The 12873-nt window shown below is 39.4% G+C and overlaps 1 protein-coding gene across 1 annotated transcript; it reads left to right on the top strand.

The window, feature by feature from the left end:
* The first annotated feature begins 741 nt into the window (after nucleotides 1–741).
* On the top strand, nucleotides 742–1422 carry LOC127136996 (uncharacterized). The gene has a single exon (XM_051063494.1). The coding sequence runs from the start codon at nucleotides 742–744 to the stop codon at nucleotides 1420–1422; it is 681 nt and encodes a 226-aa protein (XP_050919451.1).
* The last annotated feature ends 11451 nt before the right edge of the window (nucleotides 1423–12873 follow it).

Here is a 12873-nt window from a genome sequence, read left to right as displayed (position 1 = left end):
GTTAAGAGACGCAGTTGAAGAATTGAAGGAAGATAGCACTCCTCCAGCCATAATCAATTTCATTTTGCTCTGTAGAGGGTTATTGAAGAGATTCAAGGAAGAACTAGAAGAACTCCAAGCCAGAAAGCCTGCAGTTTAATTTTCCTATGTCTTATATTCTCTTCCTTTGACAATGTATTTTGGATTAAGGCCTTTTGGATCCCTATGTTATTTACTTTAATGAATAATGTTTAAATTGCTTTGTTATTGCTATTTTAGTATTTCCTACTTCTCCGAATTGCTAACAACTAATGAAACTCGAACGATTCCCTGAAAATAAAATACGCATAACATTCGCATTCTCACTATGCATCATTCGTCATAAAAAACTCAAAAGACTTACACAACATTCTTACCCTCTACCCAATAACGCTGACTAATCAACACCGGTATGAGACGCGAAGAAACTACAAGATGACATTGGAAAAATTTGAGGCTAATCAAGCTACCATGAGGTCAGACATCACCGCGATCCAAGAAAAGATGGATCAACTCCTAGAGGTAATGCTGACAACTGCCCAAAGAGAGAGGGTCGTGGATGCAAAAATTGGGGCAAGGAAGAACGACAGCACATCAAAATTGGTCTAACAAGACGAAAGTTTCATTCACGCTAAGAAGAGTCTGGTTCATATACCGGTAGGGAACAAATGGGATGGAGATCGTGCCAAAGCTTCTGATGCGTCTTCTCATTATGGGTCTGAAATGGGAGATGACCCGTACGACGCTTTTTATGTGCTTGATCAACCAAAACCTAAGATGCTTCCAGATCTTGCTGCAGATAGGCTTCGCGCCTTGGAAAAGAAGATCAAAGCTATAGAGGGGAATAATATCTTTGGTATCATTGCCATGAACATGCATCTGGTGTCAAATTTGGTCATCCCGGCTAAATTTAAAACTCTTGATTTCGAGAAATACAAAGGTCAGACTTGTCCAAGAAGTCACCTGGTAATGTACTTCAGGAAAATGGATGCCCATACTGAAAATGACAGACTGCTTATACACTGTTTCCAAGACAATTTAAGTGGAGTGTCTCTAAGATGGTACATGAGCTTAGAGCAAAGGCGAATCCAAATCTGGGAAGACTTGGCTGATGCATTTCTCCGTAAATACAAATACAACTTAGATATGGCACCCGACCGAATGCAGTTACAAGGGATGGATATGAATGAAAAGGAGTCATTTAAAGAATACGCCCAACGATGGAGAAAGTTGGCTGCTCAGGTAGAGCCACCATTTTCGGAAAAAGAAATGACTGGAATATTTATGGACACACTGAAGGACCCTTTCTTTGATAGATTGGTGAGTAGTGCAGTGTTCGACTTTGCGCATCTAGTGACAATCGGAGATCGCATAGAAAAAGGGTTAAGGGATGGAAAGATCTAAGGAGCTGTGGCAGTCCCCAGTGCACCGAAAAAGTATTCTGGAGGCTTCCAGAAGAAAAGAGAAGGTGATATGAATGCTATATCCAGAGGCTACAAGGGAAAGCAACAAGCTTCATATGGCCAAGTCGCCGCAGTAGTACCCATACCCCACCAACAACTAATATAGCAACGACAAGTGTATCAACAACAACACCAACAACATCGTCAACAACAGAATACCGCTCCACCAAGCCAATTCAAGCCAAGGCCCCCGAGAAGGTAACTTGACCCTTTACCAGTGCCTTATAGCCAAATATTCCCGTACTTGCAAAAGGAGGGACTTTTGACGTTGAGGAAATTAAAACCGGCTGTTTTTCCATATCCACCCGGATATGATGCTAACACCCACTGTGAGTTTCATATGGGAGAGTCCGGTCATACCTTGGAGAATTGTTTTGCATTTCAGAATCGGGTACAAGACCTGATTGAAGCTAAGTCCGTCACCTTCACTCCAAGACGCCCGAACGTGAACACCGATCCCATGCCAACACATGGAGGTGCTTCAGTCAGTGCCATTGAGGAGAGTGATCAAGGTGAATTGATTCTTAAAGTTGAATGGCTTTACAAATGTTGTATGGGAGCCCTTTTTACAAATGTTGTATGGTAGGTTGGTATTTGTGAAAAATATTTGTGCAAACATGATTGGGGAGATGAGAGAAGAATATACAAATTATTTACAATTTTGTGTTTGAATGGATAAACCCATTGCCTACGTACCATCTTAAAAAGGTAGGATCAAAACCTCGTAGTTCGGGGTAAAAATCTCAAAAGAAATTGCTGAATTGATTGGTCAAAAGCCCTGAGGTCTTTTGTTATCAAAGGGAGAAAACTCAACCCAAAACCACAAATCCACCATGTGAGGAGGGCTTCAACATGCTAGTGAGGGGTTAACCCTATAATAAGCATGGAACACTTATAATCCATCACTAAGGATGCAAGTGAGTATTATATCAACCTCTATGATAACTCAAACCTAATAGTTAATGTTTATGAAAAGCTTTAACAGAAATGGTCATTGGAACCATAAAAAAAACAAATTGGGTGAGTTGTATTTACAAATGAAAAGTATTCACAAAATAAAGTCAAAGTTGACTTAAGATTCAATTAAAAATAAGTGTTATAAAAAGAGTTTGAAAAATCAAAGGCATAGTGCCTAGGTTTCTAATTTTGAAAACAATGTTAATGTTTGCGCAAAACGTTTGGCTTGGGTTAGAGTGGAGAGAATAAGAGAAGGGCTAGGTCCTAAACATGCAAAGATGAGGGAAGAGAAATAAAACCACTTGAAGTTCCCTTCTTGAGATCATAAAGATGATCCAAGTTGCTCATTTCCTTTGGACTTAGCAAGCAATAAGCAAATAATTCAAGCAAGAAAGCATATAATCAATCAAGCTCCTAGGAATCTTCCAATTGGATTTTGTCTCTCTTATATTGGGTGTCCATGACAATGGTCTTTCTAATAGCTCAAATTTGGTATCCCTATCACAAGAACACACAAATCAAAAAGTTCCACAATGCAATAAAAGAATGGACAAGAGTGAGTTTAGAATTAGGAGTCCTTTCAATGTCATCTTTCAAGATTAAGCATTCTAAAGGCATGAGGCCTAGTTGCTCTTCAACATGTTTAGCATTCTAAAGGCATGAGGCCTAGTTGCTCTTGAAGCTCCATTTAGCATAGGTAAGGTCCTAAATCTAAATCCTTTCTCCATTTGCATTGGGTTCACACAAACAAAAAAACAAAACAAGCACAAGGCAATAGTATATACACAATAATGTGCTCAAGTGAGCAAAAGGAAAATGGCATAAACATAAACATGAGCTCAAGTGAGCAAAGGGCAAAGACAAATGAACTAATGAGCAAGAAATTAAATTGCATTAAAGTAAATTGCAAGAATTAAATGCTTGAATTAATAGTTAGTAATTAGTAGTTAGTGTTAGTGTGCCATAAGGCAATTTAGCGCTATGTTAAGCAATCGTAAGTGGACTAATGTAGTAGTCTCACCTATCTGAGGCTGGTCAATAAAACTATAGACAAACAAACACAAGTTAGAGACCATGACTAGTAAGCCAAGCCCCTACAACTTGCCATGCCAAAAGAAAAGAAGAATGACCTTGTATGGATTTAGATTTTTTGCTTGTCCAAGAAGCAACATATCTTCAATGTAAAGCAATTCACTTGATTCTTTGATCAAGATGAATTTGATTTGGATCAAAGAAGGTTAAGCCTCTCACATGTCAAGGCTAACCACCAATCATTAACTCATTGGTCAGAAAGAAAAAGAAGAAGAAGAAGAAGAAGATGGAAATGGAATGTTCATAAATGAAATTCAAAAGGCATAACCAAAACACAATGATCAAACATGAATGGAATCAACATCAATCAATGGTAAACAGAATTGAGATGAAGTTTAGAAGTCAAGAAACAACAAAAATATTTTTGGTATTTTTTTGGAATTAAAATAATACTTGAAATAAAATGAACAAATAAAGGTCAAACTTCAAATCCAATTCAAATCAACTTGGAAAAGTCCAATTGGATCATCATAAGTCTAACATGGTCAAACAAGGTTTGACAAAAATTTTCATCATTTTTCGAAAACAGAAACTAATTTTAAACAATTACAAATGAAGAAAAATAACATAATTGAACTAAAATATCAAATAAACCTAAAATCAATTAAGAAATTGATGAGAATATTTTTCATAGATTCATCATCATCCAAAAAGATGTTAAGAAAATATTTTTGGCATTTTTGAATATTGAAAAGTATTTTAAATGAATTAAAAACAACCAGAAAAGAAATAATTCACAAAAAATATTAAACGGAATCACAAAATAATTAAAAATCATTTTTAAAAACAAGAATTTGAGAGAAAAGTTTTGCAATTGGTCCCATATTTTTGTGATTTATAATAAAGAAGTTATGAATTTCTAAAATAAAATGGAATAAAAGAAAATTAATATAGAAATTAAAAATAACAAAAATTCTGAGGCGTCAGATCCACTTCATTAATTGACGTGGCTGATCTGGTAGACGAGAAGCGCGCGCACATGATGCACTCCAGTCAACAGCGTGGCACATGGATTAAAAGAAAGTCATAACAATGAAGCGCTGAGATTAGATCTGGAAACATAGATCCAATGGCTGAGGTTCAAACGCGTGGGGACGGTGGTGTACACCACCGTCTTCTCCGGCGAGAAGGCCAGTTCCGGCCACCTGTTGCAGGTTTTCAAACCTCAACAAAAACGCGCGATCTATACATCATTAGAAAGCTAGGGTGATGTACATCACCCCTGTAACCTTAATTTCCACTCAAGATCCCTATAGAGAAAGAAATCTGAGATGGAAAAATGAGGTGTTCAATCTGGACTTGCTCAATTCACAAAATTAAAAGCACAAATCAATTGCCTCTCACATGAGGACTTCAGAGGTACCAACCAAACCGAGTAATGCACAATAACAAGGGAGATTCAAAGGAAAACAGTTGGAGAATCAACCTTTGAAGTGCAGCTTTTCAGTGCTTGATCCAATCCAATTCTTCAATGCATCTTGCTCTTGAAGTAACAAGGAAGCTAAGCTAAGGAGTTATAAGTCAAAGATCAACCAAGGAAGTTGAAATTTGAGCTTGAAAAATGAAGAGAAAAATCAGAATTCCTTTAATGGAGGGTTAGGGATTCAATTGTGCAGAGCTTCAGGCGCCTTTAGGTTGAGATTTGAAGTGAGTGAAGCATCCTATTTATAGCCAAGGCTGATGCAAGCAAGGAGAAAACTCGTGTGTGCATGACCTTGGGTCCTCCATGCATGGGCCTGTACAGGCGCATGTGAGGCCCAAACTCATTTGGTTTTGCATGCTGAACACAAATGAATGAGTTTTGGACATGCAAATGGCAAGGCAATGTAGTATGCAAGAAGATTTCACATGTTATGCATAATTGAACCCAAAACTTCACCTCTTCGAAAATGCCATTTGGAAAATTGAAACATAGGCATGTGGGTAATGGTTGGAAAGATCTTGACATAGGGAACAAATGTTATGTTGAACAAAAATCCATTTGGAGTTGGGAAAATATTGAAAACTGGCCATGAAGTTCAAGGTACAAAACATGTATATGGAAAATTTGCCAAAATGGACCAACTTCAAGCCCTTCTGTTTCAATGATACAAGCCTCAAATGACAAAACCTTCAACGTTAAAGTTATATATCTTTTCAAGATAATCAATTTGGACTTACATTTTGCATCATTTGGATTTTTGATGAGAAAGTTATTGGCACTTGAAGTTGGACTTTTTCAAGATTCAATGGCTTTGGTCCAAAGTGACCTATAATGTTTTGTATTATCACATGTGTTTATTTTAGGAATATGAAATTTTGTCCAACATAAAATTTTAAGTAGACATATTAAACTTTCTAATTCACTTGGTCCCACCTCAAAATCATAAAAAATGAAGGAGTTAGGACCTTGGGAAGTTGATCCAAAATTAGGGTTTCAGTCAAAATGACCTATAATGTTTTGAAATGAATGATGACCTTACAAGTTTCAAATGAATTTTGGATGAACATGAAAGTTGTTCATATAGTCAGATGATTTGACTGATCAACTTCTCAAGGCCAAACTTCAAATCTTGATGAATGAATGATTGAGAACACTCACATGGGCTCATATATGCATAAAATGATGAATGAAAGAACTTACCTTGATTGTATTTGATCATGGGTTGAGGTTGCTTCATGAGCAAGGCACAATCAATGCACAGTTGAATTAGGGTTTCCTTGGGAAACAATCCTCAAGTCCCTTGGTTTATCTTGATAAAATTGACAAATTGAGATACTTGGGAGGCATATATGATGATTGAGAGCTTTGGGAACCATTGTCATGCTTGCTTCCAACTTCATCTGGCCACTTCAATAAGTATATGGGTCTCCTAGGAACCTTGGATCACATGACTGCTTGAGCTTCAAAACAAACAAAGTTAGTGACATATTTTTATGCTTTTGGTTAGTAAACAAAATAAGAAAAGCAATAATATACAATTCAAGCATGCTTGGTGGTCTCAAACCAACTCACACAAGTCCCAACCCAAGGGTAAAGGAGCCAAGATGCTATGATCCTTGAGGCAAATGCAATGAACAACGTTATGATGCCATGAGGGATCTTATGGTCAAAATTAGGGTCTTACAGATGCCCCTATTTAAGGTCATTCTAGCCGGAGATATGAAGGTAAAAATATTCGTCTCGACGAGGTAGAATGGGCTTAAATAATAACAAAGAGACGAATTTTGGTCCCTAAGAGACCTCATGATGCAAATGTATGTATGCAAAAGTTAATACTCTGTGGGGCTAAAGTCCACAAAGAGAAAGAAATCAGGAGACACTGAAAATCAAAAGGAGTAATACACTCACTAGGGAGACAGAGACTCTGGGGGGAATAAAGGGTAAAATGCGTGAGCAGGTCACGACTTGAAACTTGCTGGGAGACCTGAAGGGATTCCATGAAAATAAATAAATGGAAATACTCGAGCTGACGCAAAGATGCATGTATTGGGGAATATGCCAATACAACAAACTATCCATAAAGGATACTTCGGATAAAAATCCGTACTCAGGCGGGGAATGTCCATAAAGGACTCGGTCGGGGAAAGATGCATGTACTAGGGGAATACGCCAATACAACAAAACTATCCGCGAAGGACTCGGCTGAGGAAACAACAAACGAGGTATTACCAGTTACTGGGTAATAAGCTCAAAGAGACATGTGATCAAAACACCGGTACAAGGGTAAGAGAACAACATGCTCAGGGAGAATGAATATCTAAGTCCAGTATAAAGGTGAGAGATATCAATCATCCAAAAAATCTGAGGAAGACCTAAAAAGGTATATTTCAACTCAGGATTTTTTTTTGACTCCACGGGGGACAAAAAGTCAATAGGGAGCAGAGGGAAGGAACACCAGGGATATTGGTTACTGGGCATATAATAGGTGACCAACCAGGCGTGAATTGGTGGAATATTTCCAAGACACCCATCATCCGAAAGGAGGGCTGAAAAAGAAAACTCGATTACAGGATGGACATTCGATTCCATAAGGAAATACGAATCTTACTCAACTGGGGAAGAAAAGACTTCGACTGAAGAGCGCATGAGATATATTATCTATTACCGTCAGAACGTAGATAACATACTCACATGGAAGATTATCCACAACTGGTTACTGGGTATAAAAGGATAAATCGACCGAAAAGGAAAGGACATTGGGATACCGGGTACTGGGTATAAAATGATGACCAATCCAAACAAGAAACGATCATTACCAAACAAGGGTAAATGAAAGATGACTCTTTGGGGATAAATTGCTTAATTAGAGCAATTATCCAAGAGATATATCACCGGTTACTGGGAGATATACTCAAAAATAAAGGAATATCAATACCGAATATTGGATAAAGATAACCAACAAATAGGGGATTACATCTACCGGTTACTGGGTAGAAAACCACAGAAGGGAATACCTGTCGTCGGTTAGGATGAACAAAACCAGGGATTAACTCTACAAGGGGACAAAATGGGGTTTACAACTACCGGCTACTAGGTAGAAAACCACAGAAATATGACTTACAACTACCGGTTACTGAGTAGAAGGCCACAACATCCACTGGGGAGAGAATGAACAACTACTGTTTACTGAGTAATTGATCACCTGAGCCACAGGGAACTGCAGGGGAAATAACAAGAGAGGAGTCAATCTAGGGACAAACTAGAGAGACATAATGAAGCAAGACTCAACCCAATGAGGATATAACTCATGGGAGTAAATTCCATCCCAATACTTATTCAGGGAGGAAACTGAAACAATAATCATCCACGAGGACATAACTCAGTGGGGATGGGAAGGAAAGATAAACACTTTCTACCTACAGGGCTGAATCTATATAGAGAGATCAGACGCAAACATCTTCTTGGGGAAATATGTATCACCAATTAGCAGGAGATAACAAACAAAGATATATGGCAAAGAATGCAACATGAATATCTGAATATGTAAATATGCATGTATATGCGTGGTTTATGTATGATGAATGCTGACAAACAAACATCTAACACAAACAGGTCCAAGAATCAATGGACAGACATCCGGTACAACATCTCAAAAGAAAAAGCCAAGCCCATAGGAGAAATTCAATCTGGCGAGAGGCAAAAAATACCAGGAAACAAATCACCGCCGAGGATCGAGCGGAGTCGCTGCCAGAGACAGAGACTGCTGCTAGGGGAACAAGCAGGATCACCGGGGATTAGAGACCGCTGTTGGGAATAAGCAAAGGGTCACAACTACCAAAGTCGGAGATCTTCCAACAGTACACAGAGACGTGGATAAGATCAATCAGAGAAAAAAATATACTGGGAATCTTATCAGAGGGTGAGGTGGAATTCTGTGGGGAACAACCACCAAATAGAAGCACATCAAATAACACTCATTTCTAACCACGGAAGGACCATCTCTGCTGCGAAGAAGGAACCAATCATTCCACTGGGGAAGGAATCAACACATCCACCTCGAAGCTCCAAAGCCAAACTAGGATCAGGTAGAGCCTTAACTGGGGAAACTACCCAGCCACCACCAGGGAGCTTAACGTGGATAAGGTCCACCCTAGAAGTAACTCTACTAGGGAAAAACCAAGGAAAGATAAGAAACTCTGCGGGGGATTGTCGCTACGCGAAAAATACAGAGTCGCCATCGGTTTTTTATTTATTCCAAAGAAAAGGGAAAATATCGATAAAACCCCAAAGAGTGGTCGTCGCAACCACGTACAGGTTCGGAAGTCGGTTATGCAAGAGGAAGATATTAGCACCCCTCACATCCATGGTACTCCATGGGAAACATCTAGGATGTTTGCGCTTACGTGTGTATTGTTTATCAAATGTTTGCTTGCCAAGGGTTTGCAGAGTGGAGGTAGATTTTAAATTAGTGTGTTCTCCAAGGATTGGGTCCTTGTGCCTACGTATGCCCACTTATTGAAGTGAGAAATCAGAGCCTTCGTAGTTCGTGGTTTTGAAATTGTTTGTGTTTGTTTTGTTGATTTTATTACCTTGAAGAAGGGTTTTCAAACGGTGTCGCCCTAAGGCTCAAACAAAAGGTTTGAATGCGTTGAGTTGTTTTTATGTTTTGAATAAAGTGCTATTTATTTCGGATTGCACTAAAGACTATAGATAAAGGTGAATGCCTCAAACTATCAAGCCAAACGCCTTGTGTTCGAAGCATTCATAATGAGTGTAGGAAAGCTCCAGTCTCATCCCTTCTTTATCTCTTAAGGCTCGTGACGTACAATCCTAATCGTCATTCATTGTGTTTTTGAATTTGATTTGGAAAATGACCGCTTGACGTTAGATCAAGGGTTTGTTTATTGTTTTTGATTTAAGAAAAGGACCACTTGACGTTGGATCAAGGGCTTGTTTATTGGTTTTGAATGGTGCACGTTCCTAATGCCTAAGGAGTAGCTACAAAGCAATAAAAGAAAGCAAGTAAATGCGTACATCGGAAAGGGGAGGGGGGTACATATAAAGTACAAGGGAGTGCAGGAAATAAAAGGTCTCATTGTCAGGTAGCCCAAGAGAAAGCCATGTGTGTGCAATTGTGTTCTAAACTAGAAAGCAAGCAAAAGATTACAATTGATATTACAAATTCTTCTTGATTCTTGCACGCTTCTTCCATGTTAGGTCACATTTGTCCAAGGTCTTTTTGCAAAGGGTCCTAAGGAGTCTCTAAGTCCATTGTCCAAAGTTCTCTCCATGCTTGGGAAATTATTATCTCTTCATTTTCTAAAGTCTTAACCATTTTTAGATTCATTTTATAATGGGATGAATGATGCATAATATGATAAAAAAGCAAAATAAAAGTGAGATAAAAATAAAAGTGCATAAGGTAAATGATAAAAAATAAAAAGTTAGGAGTTAGATACAAGAATTTAAAAGAGTTAGAATGTGGAATTTAAAAGTTAGAGTTAATGGTTAGATGTTAATTGTTAGAGATCAAGATTAATCAAAACAAATATCAATAATCGAATCCAAATATTAAAACAATTCTATTATTACAAAATTAAAATCAAGCTACTAAACAATTATCCAAAATCAAATTGAAATTCAAATATTAAAACTATCATCAAGTTAAAATCAAACTACAAAAACAATTATCCAAAATCAAATTGAAATTCAAATATTAAAACTATCATCAAGTTAAAATCAAACTACTAAAACAATTATCCAAAATCAAATTGAAATTCAAATATTAAACAAAAAGACCTAAACAGAAAAACAGAATGGACCTTGACAGAAAGATTAGTTTCAGGCCCGAACAGGGGGGTGCACGGTGCAGGTTGCCTTGGGCCTTAGGCCATATCTAATCCATTGCATAAACTGAAAACAAATAAGAGAAAAAGACAACAAAAGCGCTTTTTCACATAAGCGAGAACGCGCTTATTCACATAAGTGAAAATGCGCTTCCAAGCAACGGGCATTGCTTCTCCTTCATGCTCTGTGGCAAACACCGGTAGCACACAAGGTCTCTTACAGAGATCCTATGTGAACCTCCAAACAATTAAACACAGAACCGTGAAAGTAAAACACCAACAGGCTATGGCTTTGATCTCTCTAATCTGATACAACATTATGGCAAGCGAATCAGAGCATGAGCGTATGGATTAAGTGAAATACCTGTCGGAGACGACGAAGGAGACAGCGAAGATGATGACGAAGGTCACAAGTACACCTCCTATCCATTTCTGAGCGCCTCTCTTCTTCTTCTCTTAATGTTGACCCGTATCCAAATCGTGTGAGTGATGGTGATCGTCGACCTTTGAAGCTTCCGGTGGTGGTTTAGCTCTGCCATGTAGAGCTTCGAGTGATGAAGCTCCCACATCAATGGAAATGAGCGTGTACTAGGGGTTGGGAATGATTGCAGGATTCTTTGGATGAGAAAAATTCTGAACCCAATGATTGGCAATGATTGCCTCTTTTATAGCGTGATCCAAGAGGGTAATTTGGGGAATTGAGTCTGGGCTATTAGATCTTGATCCGTCCAGCTGGAAGTTAAGTGAATGTGAGTTTTAATTATGAATTAAGTCACGTGGGATTTAGAAAAATGAATAGCATGCTTCAATCCTTGACTTATTTGCTGAAGACCCAACTTTGGGTACTTGCTTTGAACCAAACTGGTTTGGATCCCTTAACTGGATTACTTGCTTTGAATCAAACTTCCTTTCTCGCTTCCTTAGCTTTTGTTGTCCTGGAGGGTAGTATTGTTGTTGTGGAGGAGCATATTGTTGTTGGTAATGATTTGGCTGTTGCCCCATATTCTGACCGGTTGGCACGGCGAAGGGTTGCTGATACGGATTGGGTGCCATGGCGGCCACCTGCTGGTATGGGCCAGGTGCTACGACAGCCACCTGCTGATAGGGGACCCGATGTCCTTTGCCTCTCCCTTTGGCCACTGATGTGTTGTTAGTCTCCCCCTCTTTTTTTCTGGCAAAACCGACATACGGTTTCTTTGCCCCATTAGACGGGCCATCAACACTTGGTATTTTCCCACTTTTCAGCCCGCTCTCGATTCTTTCTCCGGCGACCACCATATCAGAGAATCCAATCGAGGTGCTCCCTACCATCTTCTCGTAATAGGGTCCTTGGAGCATCCCCATGAACATATCGATCAGCTCTTTCTCCAAGAGTGGAGGTTGAACCCTAGCCGCCAGCTCTCCAACGCTGGGCGTATTCTTTGAAAGATTCCTCAAATTTTTGTGTTAAGCTTTGGAGCTGGGTCCGATTCGGAGCCATATCCGTGTTGTACTGGTAATGTTTCAGGAATGCCTCAGCTAGATCCTTCCAAGTCTGGATAGTTGTACTCTCCAACTGCATGTACCATTCCAAGGAAGCCCCACTTAGGCTGTCTTGGAAGAAGTGCATGAGTAGTTTCTCATCTCTCGAGTACGTAGCCATCTTCCTGCAGTATGCTCGGATGTGTGTCCGGGGACAGCGGACCCCTGATATTTTTCAAAGGTAGGCACCTTGAATTTGGCGGGTATTTAAACGTCTGGCACCAAACACATCTCAGCAGCATCCAAGCCGAAGGCACTGGGTCCCTCCATGGCCTTCATCTTCTCCTCTATGGCTCGGAATTTTCTGTCAATTTCAGCACTGGTTGGTCCAAAAGCATCATAAACCTACTCCTCCCTGGGGTTGTAGAAGGCATCATTCTGATCGTCCACCTCGAAGCCGGGGGGAACGACAAGATTTGGGTTCACTGGACCTCCTCCTCCAAGCGGGGGTGCACCTCCTAGCGGTCCCATAGGGATCCGGATTAGAGGGTTGCCAGGTGGAGGCACAGGAGTATTAGAGGCAGCTCTCTGATTGGCCAAGCGAAGTTCCTCG

This window comes from Lathyrus oleraceus, chromosome 4, assembly GCF_024323335.1.
Source record: "Lathyrus oleraceus cultivar Zhongwan6 chromosome 4, CAAS_Psat_ZW6_1.0, whole genome shotgun sequence".
Classification (NCBI taxonomy): Eukaryota; Viridiplantae; Streptophyta; class Magnoliopsida; order Fabales; family Fabaceae; genus Lathyrus; species Lathyrus oleraceus.
This window is presented reverse-complemented; position numbering and strand designations above follow the sequence as displayed.